This window comes from Dermochelys coriacea, chromosome 5, assembly GCF_009764565.3.
Source record: "Dermochelys coriacea isolate rDerCor1 chromosome 5, rDerCor1.pri.v4, whole genome shotgun sequence".
NCBI lineage: Eukaryota > Metazoa > Chordata > Testudines > Dermochelyidae > Dermochelys > Dermochelys coriacea.
In genome coordinates this window covers 89,262,707-89,281,636 of record NC_050072.1, presented here as the reverse complement: position 1 = coordinate 89,281,636, position 18,930 = coordinate 89,262,707, and the positions used below count along the sequence as shown (strand labels likewise).

The following is an 18,930-nucleotide window of genomic DNA, read 5'->3' as shown; positions in this document are numbered from 1 at the left end:
CTGCTGCAGAGCTGGTAATGGCGCCTCAGCTAGATTATTTATTTCAGATGTTACCACTGCAGAATGATATAAAACCTAGCAGTAAGACTGCTAGATGATATACTACTTTACAAAAATAGGGTCTAAAATTACCTAGTTTTCATCTTTATCTACTGATTACTATCTGACCCAAGTTTAGGGCATTTGTTGCATAATTCAAACCATGAAAAGTTGGTCAGAATTGAAAACAATTAACTAAAACAATTTAGTATGAATTCAAAGGCTTAAAAAACCTGCACTCCCCATCATTCAAAATGCCTGAAACACATTGGTTAAACTGAATGGAGTTTTGAAAATGACCCCAGTAGCAAATTCTTTGCCAAGTATTTGAAATAATTCTAGAAATTGGCAAGGCAAAAATTGCTTCTAATTTATGAGCTGTTTAAAGACACTATTTCCAGGCTTCCTGGAGCCAAAAGAAAGATTTGGGGGTAACATTTTCAAAAGCGCTTAGGAATCCTATTTCAGAAAGTGAAAGTCAATGGGACTTGGGCTCCTAAGTGCCCAGGTCACTTTCTGAAAATGGGAGTTAGACTTCCCAGTCACTTAGACACTTCTGAAAATTTTACCCATGATTTTGACCCAGTGTTGCTATGTTGCTGTATGACCAAGTTAAAAAGAGTTTGCACTCTTCGGTCCCAGTGGGTATGTCTACATAGCAATTAGAGACCCACAGCTGGCCTGTGCCAGCTGACTCCGGCTGCGGGGCTCTTTATTGTGGTGTAGATGTTGGGGCTCGGGCTAGTGCCTGAACTCTCACTTTTCCCCTCGCAGGGTCCTTGAGCCCAAGCTTCAGCCTGAGCCCAAAAGTCTACACTGCAATTACATAGCCCCTTAGCCTGACACCTGCAAGCCCGAGTCAGCTGCCATGGTCCAGCCACTTGTTTTTGATTGCAGTGTAGACATACCCTATATTCCTTCTCAGCAGGAGACAAATTTGGAAACATTGATAAATGCTAAAAGGCAGATCTCAAAGGACCAGACTATTCTGGACCTGATTCAACAAAATACTTAAGCACATGCTGAAGTCAATAAGATTTAAGCATATGTTTTATTAAATGAGCACAAGATTACTCATGTGCTGAGAGATAAGCATCTGCTTATGTCATTTGCTGAATTTGTGGCCTCTATGACTAAACTTATTTGAGATCAAGACTGAAGAAACCCAACATTCAAACTAGCATGAGAACATTAAATATTTTTATAGTGAAAAGTAAGGGAGCGACTTGCTATGCTTAAATTCTGAGGCATATAGGAATGCAAACTTTTGCACAGAAGTGAATGTTTGATTCTCCAGTTTAGTGAGGCCAAAGTTGTCAAATCAGGGTGCTTAACATTAGATGCCTAATTGTGTAAATAATGGCTTGTCAATATAACGGTGATGTAATGCACTCTATGGAGGTGTGATTACTAAAGCAAACTAATGTATTGTACATTAATTGATCCATGCAGACTCAGCTGAAACAAATCCATTCTTTTTCCGTTGTTCGTGAATAAAGTCTTAGGGAGTTGCTTTGTGAATAACTCCACTGCTTTTGCCCTTTCTCCAAGACAAATTGAATATTCATACAGTGGGTTTGTTGAGAATACCCAAATCCTTATTTAGGCAACACTCACAGTAAATAACCATCAACATATGCAGAAATAAATATTCCCTCCCTCTCCTTCTTCAGTCTAAGGTCATCACCTTCACTGACTTCTCATCTCAGGCATTGGCACCCTGACAGCAGGATTGTCTGGCTATGTAGACTCCCTCCTCAGGCCCTACACTATGAGCACTCCCAGCTATCTTCGAGACACCACTGACTTCCTGAGGAATCTACAATCCATCGGTGATCTTCCTGAAAAGACCATCCTAGCCACTATGGATGTAGAAGCCCTCTACACCAACATTCCACACAAAGACGGACTATAAGCCGTCAGGAACAGTTTCCCCGATAATGTCACGGCAAACCTGGTGGCTGAACTTTGTGACTTTGTCCTCACCCATAACTATTTCACATTTGGGGACAATGTATACTTCAAATCAGCAGCACTGCTATGGGTACCCGCATGGCCCCACAGTATGCCAACATTTTTATGGCTGACTTAGAAAAACGCTTCCTCAGCTCTTGTCGCCTAATGCCCCTACTCTATTTCTGCTACATTGATGACATCTTCATCATCTGGACCCATGGAAAAGAAGCCCTTGAGGAATTCCACCATGATTTCAACAATTTTCATCCCACCATCAACCTCAGCCTGGACCAGTCCACACAAGAGATCCACTTCCTGGACACTACGGTGCTAATAAGCGATGGTCACATAAACACCACCCTATATCGGAAACCTACTGACTGCTATGCCTACCTACATGCCTCCAGTTTTCATCCGGACCACACCACACGATCCATTGTCTATAGCTGAGCTCTACGATACAATCGCATTTGCTCCAATCCCTCAGACAGAGACACCTATAAGATCTCTATCATGCATTCTTACAACTACAATACCCACCTGCTGAAGTGAAGAAACAGATGGACAGAGCCAGAAGAGTATCCAGAAGTTACCTACTACAGGACAGGCCCAACAAAGAAAATAACAGAATGCCACTAGCCATCACCTTCAGCCCCCAACTAAAACCTCTCCAATGCATCACCAAGAATCTACAACCTATCCTGAGCTGTAGCTCATGAAAGCTTATGCTCAAATAAATTTGTTAGTCTCTAAGGTGCCACAAGTCCTCCTGTTCTTTTTGCAGATACAGACTAATACAGCTGCTACTCTGAAACCTATCCTGAAAGGCAAGCCATCACTCTCACAGATCTTGGGAGACAGGCCAGTCCTTGCTTACAGACAGGCCCCCAACCTGAAGCAAATACTCACCAGCAAACACACACCACACAACAGAACCACTAACCCGGGAACCTATCCTTGCAACAAAGCCCGTTGCCAACTCTGTCCACATTTCTATTCAGGGGACACCATCATAGGGCCTAATCACATCAGTCACACTATCAGAGGCTCGTTCACCTGCACATCTACCACCATGTGCCAGCAATGCCCTTCTGCCATGTACATTGGCCAAACTGGACAGTCTCTACGTAAAAGAATAAATGGATACAAATCAGACGTCAAGAATTATAACATTCAAAAACCAGTCGGAGAACGCTTCAATCTCTTTGGTCACTCGATTACGGACCTAAAAGTGGCAATTCTTTAACAAAAACCTTCAAAAACAGACTCCAACGAGAGACTGCTGAATTAATTTGCAAACTGGATACAATTAACTTAGGCTTGAATAAAGACTGGGAGTGGATGGGTCATTACACAAAGTAAAATTATTTCCCCATGTTTATTCCCCCATCCTCACTGTTCCTCAAACGTTCTTGTCAACTGCTGGAAATGGCCCACCTTGATTATCACTACAAAAGGTTCCCCCACCCCGCTCTCCTGCTGGTAATAGCTCACCTTACCTGATCACTCTTGTTACAGTGTGTATGGTAACACCCATTGTTTCTTGTTTTCTGTGTATATGAATTTCCGCACTGTATTTTCCATTGAATGCATCTGATGAAGTGAGCTGTAGCTCACGAAAGCTTATGCTCAAATAAATTTGTTAGTCTCTAAGGTGCCACAAGTACCCCTTTTCTTTTTGCGGATACAGACTAACACGGCTGCTACTCTGAAACCTGACTTCTCATAGTGACTTTGGTCACTCCTGTATCCTGGGTGAGTCCTGGCCTTCTCTACTTACGGGGAAGTCCTTGGTTTGTCAAGTCACACTCCTTGCCTTGCTGGTTTTGGTAGCAGTTAAGCCTTCCATAAGAAGGTTCTGTTGAATTCCTACAAGTGAGCCTAGTTTGCCATCAGTTTTCTGCATAGAGAAGTCTAATTGAAGTCATTGGGAGTTGTGTGTGTATACTAAAAGGCAAAATCTGACCCAGTGGCTTTGGATGGTGATCTGTCTGCACTCCTTTGAACACCTTTGTTTTTAACTTCTTTGCAAAGACAATATTTAGCATCCTGTTGCAATAAATTGGAAATGATGTGCACTATGCATTGCAGCCCTATTGACCAAATACACTTTACAAAAGTACCTGGATAGGATGGTTGAAAATGATCACTGGGTGGACAGGACTCACAATCCAGACTGTCTGTTGTAAACCAATTTAGCTAGCAATGAGCAGTGGCAATGCTCCTCCTAGAAGGCAAACTCCTGGAAGGGATGTTAATAAAGTACCATCCTACCCCAAGACAACCAAGGGAAATTAAGAGGATAGATATTGCCTGGCTTTAATTCAGAAATATGGAAAACTAAAACACTAGCCAAATGCTTTTGATTTATGTAATCTCATTTAATTACAGGAATTTCCAGATTCACTGGAAGAACAGACACATCTGAAAGAATGGCATATCTACAAAACACAGATACAAACCATTCCAGCCTACATTGCCCTGTTTCAAGAGCTGAAAATATTAGAGTTATCAAATAACCAGATCACACATCTTCCAGTTGAAATTGGTATGTTGATTTGGATTTAGCTATTTAATTTTGTGGTTAAATGTGCAAATGCATGGTGGTCAATTGGCATGAAGCTCCTTCTTGTAAATATAGACCAACCCAGTCCCAAAATCTGTTCTCTCTACTGTTTTCAGCAAATAGTTATGTCTGGATGATTACTGTTTTTCTGATACTTTATATGTACTGAATCATGTATGATATTTTGCAGTCAAACCTGGCCATAATATAAGAGAGAATGACACTCACCCATTGTTAAGTTGTTAGGCAGTGACTTTGGTTTCTATGGTGCATTGTTTGTTTTTAAGTTCTACTTAAGAATGGACAGCATTTTATGGCCCATTGTTCGGTTATCAACAATGAGAGCAACATCACAGAACACCAGCCTGAAACACACAAGTTAAAGTGCGCGTGTGCGCGCACACACACACAAACAAAATAAATAAAATAAAAATTCAGATACTAGCGATGGGGAAACCCACAACATATAATTTTGGATAAAACGCCTTTTTTTAATCCATCCATTTCACCTCAATAGTGAAAGGGTCTTAAAAAAAGGGCTGTTTCCAATCCAGGCAACCAGGGGTTTTGCTCAAGACAGAATTTAATTCTTAACTCATATAGTCTGGCTTTTATTACTTTTAAATTTAAACAAATGCTCATACTATTTGGCCTTTTAGTGGTTTACAGTGGTCTCTCAAAATTGTATTTTATTTCTGAAAGATTCTACCAGTTTGAGAGAGCTTTGTTATACTTAAAATGAGGAATATTGCTGGAACTCGTACTATCAAAGCAGAAGAAACTCTCTGTGCAGCTATAAACCACACTACCACAGTAAGGCTGTAGCCCTACTCTAGGGCTTAGGCCAGGCAGAGAGATCTGAGTCTGCTATTGCTACCTACTCTTTTGGCAGTAGAGACTCATGCTTTGAGATCGAGAGGTCCCAGGTCCATGCCCTGTAGATGACCCAACTGGGGTGTCAGTATATATATCTATATACAATGCCAGTATATTCATTCAAGTAAAGGAGAAAAAAGATTTTAAAAATGGAACCTCCCTCTTTTCAATTATCTGTCCCAGAATCTTATGCAATCTTTGCTGGAAACACTGCAGCAGAGCTGTAGCGCCGTCACAGCAGTTAAGCTGTCTCCCAAGAATTCTTCTATTGACCTAGCACTGACTACACCGGGAGTTAGGTCGGCTTAGCCATTTTGCTCAGGGCTGTGGATTTTTCACACCTCTGAGCAATGTAGCTGTGTCAATATAACTTTTTAGTGTAGACCTGGCCTTAGCTTTTATTTCTATTTCTTTTAGTCAGAGACTTGGTACTTGGAGTTCACTGCCAAATTTGGCTTTCCTAGCTGGTAGATTAACACTGATACTTTTGATTTATTTATTTATTTATTTACATTGTATTTTATACAGATAATTGCCCACTGACATAAAAAAATATTTTATAGGGGCATTCTGGTGGCTAAATAGTATAACAAATCATAAACAAGACATAAGGAGGAGATTATGAACATAAAATAAAAACTCACAGTCTGGCTGTTTTATCTGTACTTTAACCTTAAAACTGACATAGGCCAGTGGGCTTAATTGGCGGAAACATTCCACAAGTGGCAGTAGGGAATAGGGGGAAAAATGATTCCAAAATTAGATTCTATGTGAGGTAACATGAAAAAAATGGTGAACCATAGTTGTCTTAAATTAACTAAAGACAGGACTGCCTAGACTATTATATGCCATATTAAAAAATTACCACTGCTTAACCATTTGAAGCAGGTAACGGCCATTAGAGTTTCTTCAGTCTGTGGTGATACTGGATATTAACAAAGAAGTCAGTCCTGCAAATCAAAGCTGATTAAGAAAAGTAATAACATTTGTTTCAAGGAATAAAGACATAAAAGCAGGTCTTACTGGCATGATCTGTTCTCTACAGAAAGATGATTTTGAAGCCATTCAAGACCTACCTTGGTAAATGAGGATAAAAAGTTTCAGATTTGTTTGCTACCAACCAATTATCTTTTTTTAAAAAATCCGTTCATTGGACTAAATTTTGCCTACAATGATTTTCATGCAATTCCCACTGAAAGAATTATTTTGGAGAAGTTCTATGACATGTATTACATAGGAAGTCAGACTAGATGATCACAATGATCCCTTCTGGCCTTGGAATCTATGAATAGCAGCTACAGTTTCTCTGCTCTATGTGTGAAATTCAGCCCTGTGTGCAGGGACTGTGTGGGGAGTATAATTACCAATTAAGTTCTGTTTTGTGTTTTTTCAGCTTAGCTTTGTGTGGTGTCACTGCATAATGTTGAGTTTTGAAGGTTTGGGGCCCTACTATGCCAGTGTGAGGTCCTCCACACCACATAAGCCCTGTGCTGAGGGGCACTATCTGCACAGCAGACAAGAGGGGTGTCTGCACAACCCTAACCTGCAGTGGAAAAGTCTACAGGTCAACTGTGCATAGATTGGTCTTGGAGGCCGTGATAATGGATGGGCTGTGGGTCCCAGCAATCCAGATCTTGTGGTGTAATTGTCTGTGACATAAGGGCCTGATCTAAAGCCCATTAAAGTAAATGGGAGTATTTGGGTCCCTTTGTATCAGGTGCCTCATGAGAAGAGGCTGCTGCTGCTATTTCAAGATATAAACTAGAATACCAGCTAAGGGGGAGGATTTCATCTCCATAATAACTTTGTAATCTACCTGTTAGAACCTGATTACTCAGGTTTTATGCAAGTGGAAAACTTTAAGCACAAGTCTTTCCATGCAAACCTCTGTACATGTTGGCAGGTATAAACAGAAAAATGCCCTTGACAGCTGACTTCCTAAGGTGAGCCAGGCTGGCAGAGAGTCACTCCTGCAGACCTCGTAAACTAGATGGGATGGAGATTTGGGGGATATCTAGCCAAATTTTCACATTATAGATTTTTTTGTTTCAAGAAAATCCCTAAGAAATTCTATACACAAAGCTGTATTTTGCTTTTGAAATAAAAGAATTGTAGGATATTGTGTTGCATTATTTTAAAGGTTTCAGAGTAGCAGCCATGTTAGTCTGTATTCGCAAAAAGAAAAGGAGTACCGGTGGCACCTTAGAGACTAACAAATTTATTAGAGCATCCGATGAAGTGAGCTGTAGCTCACGAAAGCTTATGCTCTAATAAATTTGTTAGTCTCTAAGGTGCCACCGGTACTCCTATTATTTTAAAAGTACTATGTGGTCATATAATTAGAGTGTCTTTATGGGAACAGAGTTAAGATTGTGTGTTCAACCTTAACTTTGGCATTGCCTGATTTTAACTGTGAAATCTTGATATTCTCTCTAATATAGACTTTTTTTGTTTGTTTGTTTTTTGGGGAAGGGGGCGGGATGGAACATGTAATCAATTAGTTCAAGTCTAATCTAGAAAATGTACTTTAGTCTAAAAAGGCAGCTTGGATTTTAAAATTTCTTTGACTATATAACATGCTGGGCTGAGACCTCAGTTTTGAAACCACATAAGCATGATCTTAATACCCACTGACTTAATGGGATGTACGTACACTCTTAATCTCTTTGCTGAAGCAGGGCCTAAATGTGTTTACCCTACTCTAATGGCTAGTTTGCTACCACCCAGCAGAGCTGTTCCTTCAGCTCATGTGGTGGAGAGTTATGCTTTGGTATTGAAAGTCCTGGCTTCAATCCCTGCTGACGGATAACCCCTGGTAGGAGTTGTTCTTAGGGAAACAACTACTTCTTGCACCATTGAGCTGTTAAAAATAGCTCTCAGTGACATTATTCCCTGTTGTTTATTCTGTTCCTTTGACAAACATTCCATCACTTGGTAGTAAGTTTAAAAAGGAAGTGAAAATTTCCATGAAAGTGGCAGTTAAATTGATCATGCTGTTGGTGATATGAGAATTATAGACTTGTAAATCACAAATTATCATTTCCCTTAAACATACCCAATCTTGTAGAAATCAGGGTGGGGTTTTTTTTCCATTTCAGGTTGAGTAATCATGGGTACTGTATTTGCATAGATAATATCCTGTTTGGCAATATTAACTCTAGCATTACAAGAACATAAAAACTTATTAAATCAGGGGTATTTTTAGAAGTAAATTAAATGGAAGCAAAATAACTGCTAGCAAGTATCAAGGTATCTTCATTAGGTTGGACTTAAGCCTCCTTGATGCTGCAACTTCAAGTTTGCTGTTTTATGCTCCTGTTGCAACCCTGGGAAACTTATGAACCATGGTGAATACTCTATACTCTGTTCGTAGCTTCATGATAATTTACAGTACAGAATGAAACATGCTGCTACAAGGATGGCTTTAGAGAATTGTTTACAATGTTCCCTTTTGATTGCAAATGCTTTGGCTTTTAAGTAAACTTTGCATATGGAACTCCCCATTGGAATTCACTATGAACGTGATCCAAAGTCCACTGAAGCCAATGGAAAGACATCTGTTAGTTTCAATGATGAGATCGTGTGGCTCTGTCTAAACTAGAGTTTTATAGACATGTACCATGAATCCAGTTGCACAAAACTGTGAGTGGGAAAAAAATAACTAATTACATTTTAAAATTGATTTTGAAATACCTAAAATTCTCAGTGTGCTATCTCAGTGAGCTTCCAGAATTAAGCTGGAAACTCAACCCCCCTTTTCCAATGTTATATAGTCCAGAGAAGGTACAGGATAGCAGATTTTAACTTTTTCACATGTTCATTACTGAATATTGTCCAGAGGAGTGTAATATTTGAAGAAAAACTCCCATTTGGGGGAAGGTGGAAACATTTCTCTGGCAGGTTGACTTTTTAAAAAGTGGCAGTTGTTTGCAGCTGCTCGCAGGTTTGAAATATTATAATAAATATTGGGAGACACAGATTTATGGGCAGAGGGGAAGTGAGGTTATCATAAAATGATTTTTCCCATGGCTTCTCCTCCACACATGTGTTATATTCTATTTTATCTGTCCGTCTAATCTAACTTTTAATTTGCTTAAGATATCAAGAAGGTGAATAATACATTAAAATGTAAAAAAACCAAACAAATAAACCCCCTCTGCTTTCTGGACAACAAGGGACTTTGCCAAGGTCAATGAAAATAAATAAATAAAAATGCGCTTAATTACTTCCAAGGGCTTCAGATAGTGGCACTTTATAAATCAGAGCTCCCACTGTGAATTCTGACATGCACACTCCCCTTTATGTAAACTCTCTTTGCTAAAAAAATTGTATCTATGATTTATCTTTGGGTTTTATGCTACCCGCCCATCACTGTAGTATCTCAGAACCTTACAGATAAAATAAACTGGTAAAAGAAATATCCCCGGGTGGACATACCTGGTTCTACTCTCCTTTTAAATAACAGGAAGATCTGAGTGGGGTGAGTGTAGAAAAGTTTTATCAAATAGAAAGAATTTGCTGCATTTCTTAAAGGTGATTAGACTCTGGATTCCTCTGACCTTCTCCAGATGTTAATCTGAGAGCTAGATCCCTTCCACTGAGAATGCTTTCTCCCTGGTTTCCACACACTTTGTATTGGACTTTGTGATCTCCATTGTCCCAGAAGAATACAACTGTTTTGGTGATCCACAGAGAGATTAGAATTGGTATTCCATTTTATCTGTTCAGAAAAAAAAATCATAGTCAGATAAAGTTTATATGGAGCCTTGATCCATCAAATTCCCTCCTCCCAAAACAAATAAAACCAAACCATTTGCCCTGTCCTCACCCCAGAGATTTCTTCTCACCACTCCTTGAACCTCTCTGATTCCTTGAACTTCCTCCTCAGTCCTCACAAATGGCCTCTTACTCTTAGTTCTTTTTCCCCAGGTGGAGTCTGTCTCCATCCTCCCAACCCAAATGGACTTCCTCATCTTCCCCTTCCACACATTCTGCTAGAGAGGGACTTCTAGGTTCTCTTTGACTCACTGACATATCAGGAACCCTCTAACCCTAGACCCCCTCCCACATCCCAAAGATAATATCTGAATATGTCCATGAAAATTAGCACATTTGCAAACAGGATTGATACTGGCCTTCTGATTTTTTAAATCCAAAATTTTACATGTGGATACATAGAAACTGGACAAAGAGCAAAATTTCACTAACAAAGGTCACTTTGTTTAATAATAATGATAATTTTAAAAAACGATAGTACTTTCTGAAGCACCACCCACAACCCCAAGCGTTGCCTATTTGTTATGCCACAGTCTGATGCCAAAGTAGATTGTTCAAGAAATCATAATCCCTCTCTTTTTCTGGGATACTTTGATTAGCAGTGAAATAATCAACAGTGTTGACATTTAAATTGTCATCAGTAAGCTACAGAGTTTATACTCCTTGAAATGAAACAAGGCTGAAATCACTGGTGTACCAGAGAGGATGAGGAAAAGAAACAATTTACCATTTAATGGACCAAAAGAAGCTCTTGTGTCCAGCTAATTTGGCTTGACTATTTCAGACCAATGCAGACACCTGCTTTGCAGTTTTCTGTAGGCTTATGTGGGTGGAAGAACATTGGTGAAGAGTAATGTCCTTAGGTGATAAAAACTACTTTATAATTTCGTCTACTTTTACTCTCTTAGCCACCCCCGTAGAAGCTCTAATGCAGGCTTGCCTACATCTTCAAGTGGCATGGCAATCACTATTGTTCTGCTTTGCATATTAACAATTAAAAGTTATAGGGTTTAATTACTGGGTTTAATTTTTTAAATAATGAGTTTAAAAATCACAATGAGAATATATGGTATCTTATGCAACAGCTGTGATGGCATAGCAGGTTCTAATTAAAAATAAAATATTCTTAGACATGAAATTGCCAGGGAAACTATGGGTTTCATTACTGCTTTAACTGCCTCTGCTTGGAAAATAGAAGAGGATGTTAGCTGTTTAATGCTCTAATTTATATTTTTTATGGAATGGAAAACCGAGTGCACTAGCCTCATAAAAAGAAGTCAACCACAAAGCTGTACCAGCAGCAAGTTTATTATTGTGTTTTTTTTTAAATTGTGAATTTATGCTTGAACACCATCTGAATGTAGTATTGACACATGAGGGGCCAAATCTTGATCAGTTCTATGCAGCCAAAAAGGGGGAGTATCCCTATAGGACTACGTAAATGGGCTGCATTTCTGACTGATCAGTCTCGGGGTGGCTGGGCCTGGTACATAAGGTCTGATTTTAGAGGGAAGGAGACACAAATACAGCAGGTTTCAGAGTAGCAGCCATGTTAGTCTGTATTTGCAAAAAAGAAAAGGAGTACTTGTGGCACCTTAGAGACTAACAAATTTATTTGAGCATAAGCTTCCGATGAAGTTAGCTGTAGCTCACAAAAGCTTATGCTCAAATAAATTTGTTAGTCTCTAAGGTGCCACAAGTACTCCTTTTCTTTTTTACAAATACAGCAGTGCTTGTCCCCCTCATCCTGCTCAATCAGGCTGTTCCAGTAGGACAATTTTGTTAAGATTTCTCACTGTTGCTATCACCAGTTCAGCTTCACCAGTGATAATGCTGCATTCTGCAGATCTACCCTGAGCAGGGTTAGACAACAAAGGGCTTAAAACACCAATGGTCCTCAGAAGTCTGGTGTACATTAACACTCCATCCGCCAGTGGAGCAGAAATGGTAGAAGGGATGGCAAGAAATTTTAGCAAACATTTCCTGGCAGGGACCAAATTCTCCTCTGGTCTAAATGATTCCAACTCCTATTAACTTCAATGGGAGTTACTCCTGTTTTAAAGCCAGGAAGTAATTGGGTCCATGCTGAAAGAAATCTTTCCCATCAGACTTGATGTGTTCTTCCTCCACACATCTACAGCTCAATGATTTATTTTTGTTATAATGAGGTGATAAATTGATGCAAGATAGGTTAAATAGTACAAATAATACCTTCATTTCTCTAAATCATGCTACACTTGATAGGCTAACATTATATTTTGATGCACTTCTAAATAGAATAAGCGGTTCACATATTAACAATTTAACACCCTAAATACTGCTATTATCCTCTTGCACCAGCCAAATGAATCTTGTGTGATAATACTACACTGCCAAATCTATGTCTATTGTAGTCTAAAGGCTAATTCTTCTCTTGCCAGTTTAACTGAAACACCACTTAAGAGGAAAAAGGGAAAACAATAATTTCTTATGTGCATAGAGCTTAAATACTTACTCAACTCTTCGTGAGGCAAAGCTTCACCGAGGCAATGGGAGTTTTGCCTGAGTAAAAGAACATAAATAAAAACTAAAGTCCAGGCCATGCCTCTTAGCTCAATGAATCTGCCTCAGATGCCACAGAACAACGGTGGGGGCTTCTACTTCCACAGAACTAACCTTGGCCCTGTCCCTTGGAGGGTTCACTGTGGATATGGGGCTCAGTAGCTGGGGAGAATGTAGGCCAGGGCAGGCTGACATGGAGGCAGGCATATTATCTTCCCCTGAAATCCGTAGCTCCCCTTGCAGAGGTTCCCCCATATAAGGACCCTCCACCTTCACCCTCACTGCTCCTTAGCACCAGGGCTGGATTAACTCTCCTGTGGCTTGGGGCTATTAGATTTTGTGGGGCCCCTGTATACAAGTCTTTTTCCTAATTTAAAACAAAATGATCACAATTGTGGCATCGAGGCTACTAATACTATACTAAACTTGTATTTTAATTAACTTAAAGTTGTTCTGTGGTTACATTCAGTCTTAAAACATGTAGAATGTAGTTAAGTTAATTCAAAATAGCCTACTTCTAACCTTAGAACAGCTGTTATATTAGTTTATTTCTGGGAGGGAGTTTGGGTACAGGATGGGGCTCCAGGCTGGGATATAGTGTTGGGGTGCAGGAGAGGGTGAGGGGTGCGGGCTCTGGGAGGGAGTTTGGTGCAGGAGGGGATTCTGACCTGGGGCAGGGGGTTGGGGTGCAGGAGGGGGTGTGAGGTGCAGGATCTGGCTGGGAGGTGCTTACCGCAGGCGGCTCCCAGCTGGCAGTGCAGCAGGGCTCGGGCAGGCTGCCTGCATGCTGTGGCCCCACGCCACTCTCTGAAGCAGCCACCTGGTGGCACATCTCTGTGGCCCCTGGTGGGGGGGGGATGGGGAAAGAGGCTCCATGTGCTGTCCCTGCCCCAGCACCATCCCCGCAGCTCCCATTGGCCAGGAACCCCCTGGCCCCACTGTCTAGGAGCCGCTGCCAGAGGGATGTGCCAGTCGCTTTTGGGAGCCACCCAAAGTAAACACCACCCAGCCAGAGCCTGCACCCCTCACCCCTCTTGCACCCAATCCCCTGCCCCAGCCCAGAGCCCATACCCTGCACCCAAACTCCCTCCCAGAGCCTGCACCCTGCAGTGCGTGGAGACCCATTGCCCGCGCCCCCAAGGGCTGCAGGGATGTACTGTCTGCTTCTGGGAGTGGCGCAGAACCAGGTAGGTAGCTTGTTTCCTGGCGTGCTAGGAGGGAAAGGAGTTGAGGGAGGGAGAGGGAGGAGTTTCTCATTGGGGCCCATGGACCCTCTGGAGTACCCTCGGGGACCCCAGTTTGACCCCACTTTGAGAAACGCTGCCCTAAGATATCATCATGCCTAAGATTCAGCTGACAAGGACCATAGCTTTCAATAAAGCAAATAATGTAATAACTGTACATTCTCCTTGTCTTTCATATCAGATATGAGCATCAAAGTCACCGAGATTACACAAAAGAGTGTATAATGCTTGATACTTGCCAGATGCAATTCTTGATGTCCTCCAGTAAGTTTGGTGGCAGGAGAAATCAATGACGATAAAGGCCATGCCAATTGTCACAGCACTCTCCAGCCAAAAGGCAAACTCTATATTCCTTTTTAGCAGTAACCAGGCGTGAAAGTAAGTCGAGTGACTTACCGGTATGCTGGGGCTAGCTCTGGCCCCCGGAAGGAGCGGGGCCTAGGGCGGAAGGGGTGGGGCTGAGGGAATCAGAGCCAGCCCCAGCCCACCCCCCTCCTTCTCCTTTTCCTCCTCCCCCTGTCCCGCACCGGGGTAGCAACAGCAGCCCCCAACATAGCCTGGGGGCTATTTAAAGGACTGCCCTGGTCTACTGCCCTGGTCCTTTAATTAGCCGCCAGAGCCCTGGGGAAGTGGCAGGGCTCCGGCAGCTATTTAAAGGACCAGGGCGGCAGAGGCAGCTGGAGTCCGGGCCCTTTAAATAACCCCGGAGCCCCTGCTACCCCAGAGCTCTGGGGGCTATTTAAAGGGCCTGCAGCTCCCCTTCTTCTACCACCCTGGTCCTTTAAATAGCCCCTGGAGCCCTGGGGTAGTGGCAGCAGGGCTCCGGTGGCTATTTAAAGGGCCAGGGTGGTAGAAGCAGGGGAGCCCTGGGCCCTTTAAATAGCCGCAGGAGCCCTATAGCTGCTACCCCAGGGCTCCAGCAGCAGGGCTCTGAAGGCAATGTAAAGGGTCTGGGGCTCCACCCACTGCTGGGAGCCCCAGGCCCTTTAAATTGCCCCCTGGGGAAGCCCAGCTGCCCCAATATAGTGTACTGGCTCTTGCCAGTACGCCGTACCGAGGTGTACCAGCTTACTTTCACCTCCGGCAGTAACCGAGGGCCTAATTCTGCACATGATCCAGTTCCTATTGAAGTCAATGAGAGTTTTGCCATTAATGCCAATAGAAACGTGATCAGACCTTTTGTGAGATGCTGGGTCCTTTCAACTCCCATGGAACTCATTTGGAGTTGAGGGCATTCCACACCTTGAAGAACTGGGCCCATAGTGACTTCAGTGATGTTTTGAAAAATATTTATGTCTGAATACTTTTTTTTTAACTAACTGGCACATAGGATGGCTATTCTTTTGCTAACCTGAATAGACTTTTAATTCTTTTGTGCTTCTGCCCTACTGATTTTAGCTCTTTATTTTAACAGGTTGTTTAAAACAACTGAAAGAACTCAATATGAGTTTTAATAATTTGAAGAGCATCCCTCCAGAACTGGGAAACTGTGAGAATCTGGAAAAACTGGATTTGGCTGGAAATCTAGAACTTACAGAGCTCCCATTTGAAGTAAGATCTCCAACTGCATTTCTTGTATCTGATTTATTTGGGCTGTAAGATATTTCATCACATGCAGCATAAACAGCAATTCTTACAAACTGATTTCACACACCATCACATACTTCAACTATACAGTTTTAGTAGCAATGTCATTGAAAATATCTTAGAACAGACAGAACAGAGCAGGACCAAGCGTCTGAGTGTCACTTGACAAATGGCTAAATCCTGCTCACATTTGCTCTAGTGCATAAGAGAGGGAAATGGGCCAAAAGGGATTTTGCATAGTGTTGGTGGCTAAGGGAAGGTGACTGAAGGCTTCCTGCCATGAAACACAAGTGTGTGTTGACAGCTTTATCCATGTAATGTCCCAAGTTGCAAACCCATGTCTATGGCGTGATGGTTTGTTAAAGGAACATGGTGCTGTCCCAAGCCAATAATGCTGTATGCTGTCATGAGCAGCAAAAACTGGTTGGCAGAAATGTAGATACTTACATTACTCCTGAGGATCAGTATGCTCTACTTACTGCATTGTGATAATCCATGGAGAGACACCCAGCTCTGCAACAGCAGTACATCCCTTATGTTGGATGCGTGGTTGTCTACTCACTGCTATACACATTCGACAGGTATGCTATTTAAGGCAGCATTTTGGTCCAAAATATCTATGGTGAAATTAAACAAAGTTGCTAATTTCATTTTTAATCTAGAAATTTCCTGCATTTTGCCAATGTCACCATCACTTCTCTAAACCTAGAATTTTTAAAAACTTCTTGGTTCTGTTGTAGGTCAGATGTTTGGGTGGAAAGTAGGTGTTCAGTAGTGTAGTGTGGAGAAACTGAAGCAAATCACAAGCCTGTATCCCACAGCCTCATGTCACAAGCAAACATTGCATATGGACATAAGTTATAGTATCAGGCCAGCCAGCAATTCCCATGTGTGCCTGTCTCTATAATCTTTATCCTAGTGGTTAGGGTACCTGCCCGGGATGTAGGGGATCTAAATTTGAATACCCATTCTAGAGCTCAGACTTGAACTCAGATCTCCCCCGCAACCCAGCTGAGTGCTCTAACCACGAGGCTGTATGCTATTTTGAGGTGGTTGCTTTCAGTGTCTCCTACTACTCTGAAACCTGTCTCCTACTGAAACTGTTCCACTTTATGTAAATATATAAATTTTCATTGGACCAGAGAGACAGAGAGAGTGGTTAAAGCATTTACTTGGGGGTAGGATACGTGGATTTAAATTTTCTCTGTCTGATTCAGATAGACAGATAAATAGGCTATTTGCCTGGAAAATTTTAAATCACAGTTTTTTAAAGTAGTAACATTATCTTTGATAATGTAATGTGTGTCTGAAATCTGACTGTTAGATGGGCAAGAGATGGTAACTAGGGTGACCAGATGCCCCAATTTTTATAGGGACAGCCCCGATATCTGGGGCTTTGTTTTATATAGGTGCCTATTACCCTCCCGTCTCAGTTTTTCACACATGCTGTCTGGTTACAATAATGATAACTGGTAATAACTGCTTCTTCATGAATGAAAACTATTGAAATAACTTGAATTGTGTTTGGAACCTGAGAGAGAAAGAGAAAGAGATATTTTGAAATGCTTATAATACCTGAAAGAAATTAACATATTTACTTCTGAAAATGACCAATCGGATGAAATGAATGATTCACAAGAGAAACATCACAACCTTCAGTAAGACTATAGGGCATGTGTATGGTGTATGTGTGTATGTGTTCAGAAAAATTACTCCCAAAAATATTTTTTATTAATAGATTGTCATTTGACTTTTATTTGACTTTCAAAATCCTTAAAAAAATCTTCCTTGGAAGGTTACAGAAATGTGCAACTTGAAGAAAGCAGGTAATATTCTCCACTGTAAACTTGCTTGAGAGAAATAATGGCAAACTTCAACGCATCAGAAATGATCAAAGTCTAATTTTATCTTGGTATTGTACATAGAATAATGGCCAGGGAGAAGCAGATAACATATATGATGATAGATTCAGGGAGATAGATAACACGCCAGTAATTCAGTCAAGAGTTTCTGACGGTACCATAAAAAGTTTATGAGATCATCAGAACTCTGAGACTGAATTACATCTTCAGTCTCCCTACTCTCTTTCTATCCATTTTTTTATGACAGATGTAGAATATATAGAAGTTTTTGAGCTTTTAAAGCAATTTATTGAGGAATTTTATAAGGAGAGAATTCTGGATTTTTAAACAGACACAGAAAGAAAATATTACAAACTAACTGAATTAGAGGGGAAAAATTCAGTTGTATGTGTCACATAATACCTGCTACCACTTTCTACATAAAGGTGGCAAAAGCATTGTGCACATTCAGTCTGATACACCTGCAAATTCCATGTACAAATCATGCACTTGCACCCCCAAATACCCATTTGACAACCAGCTGTCCAATCTGTGGCACACCTGCTGTGTTCTGGGACTGCAATATGTGTTCATGTATTTTTGCAGGTGCACCAGTTGTTCCTGTTTTTAACATTTCATCCACAATGACAAAGGATGTGCATAGGCCCCAGAATTTGCAAGTCAGCTGTATATGAATTCAACACATAACTGCTATATGTCAGGAATTTTCTATAGTTTTTTTATGGTGTCAAATACTGATAGGCGCTGAGCACCTGCAACTCACATTATTTCAGTGTAAGATCCAGCTGCTAACAGATGTGCAGCACCTTTAAAGATAAGGACCATTAACAATACAGTACATGATGACTTAGGTCTTTTACATTACATTTAGTTCTTTGTATGGGATAGTATACCATAGAAACCATATATAGTTAAGTCTTTTTTTCACAGAACAGCTCTGCTTGAAGCTGAGGTTCACTGAAGTCAATTAAACTGCATTGTGAATATTGATATCATTCTGGACTTCTATATCATTATTCCATACCAAAAAAATCCCCTCAATGACCCCCAAATGTCTATGTTAAAAGAGCATTATGGTTGCAAACTCAAGAACTCAAAAGTTAGGAAATACCAGAATTAATGCACACTTAATTCTGCCCCCTTTTCCAGATGCATTATGATATAGACCTTAATTACATGAGCTTATACTTTTTTTTCCACAGGTAACTTGTGCTTGTAGTGCTTTACTAGTAAAGGAATACCAGCATACTATCCTGGCCAATCGCTTTTAGTGTGCGTGTCGATACCACTATGAATGAAACTAGCTAGCTTGGTACTGGACAGTTTTTCTGGTATAGCTGTATCTACATTAGAGGCTTCTATAACTTGGCACCCTGTGTCAATCAGGGATTACACCTCTTCACACCCCTGACTGACGTAGCTCTGCTGACAGAAGTTTGTAGCATAGACCTGGCACCAGCGTCAATAAGGACTGCTTTGTGTG

At 41.1% G+C, this 18,930-nt stretch overlaps 1 protein-coding gene across 2 annotated transcripts in view; it reads left to right on the top strand.

Moving 5' to 3' along the window:
* LRRC2 (leucine rich repeat containing 2) overlaps window positions 1-18,930 on the top strand; it is a 110,886-nt gene that overhangs the window by 63,292 nt on the left and 28,664 nt on the right. For both annotated transcript variants that reach the window (XM_043515132.1, XM_038403006.2), the window contains exons 4-5: window positions 4,387-4,543; window positions 15,413-15,549. In XM_043515132.1, the coding sequence (XP_043371067.1) occupies window positions 4,387-4,543; window positions 15,413-15,549 (294 nt within the window). The remainder of the gene's footprint in view (window positions 1-4,386; window positions 4,544-15,412; window positions 15,550-18,930) is intronic.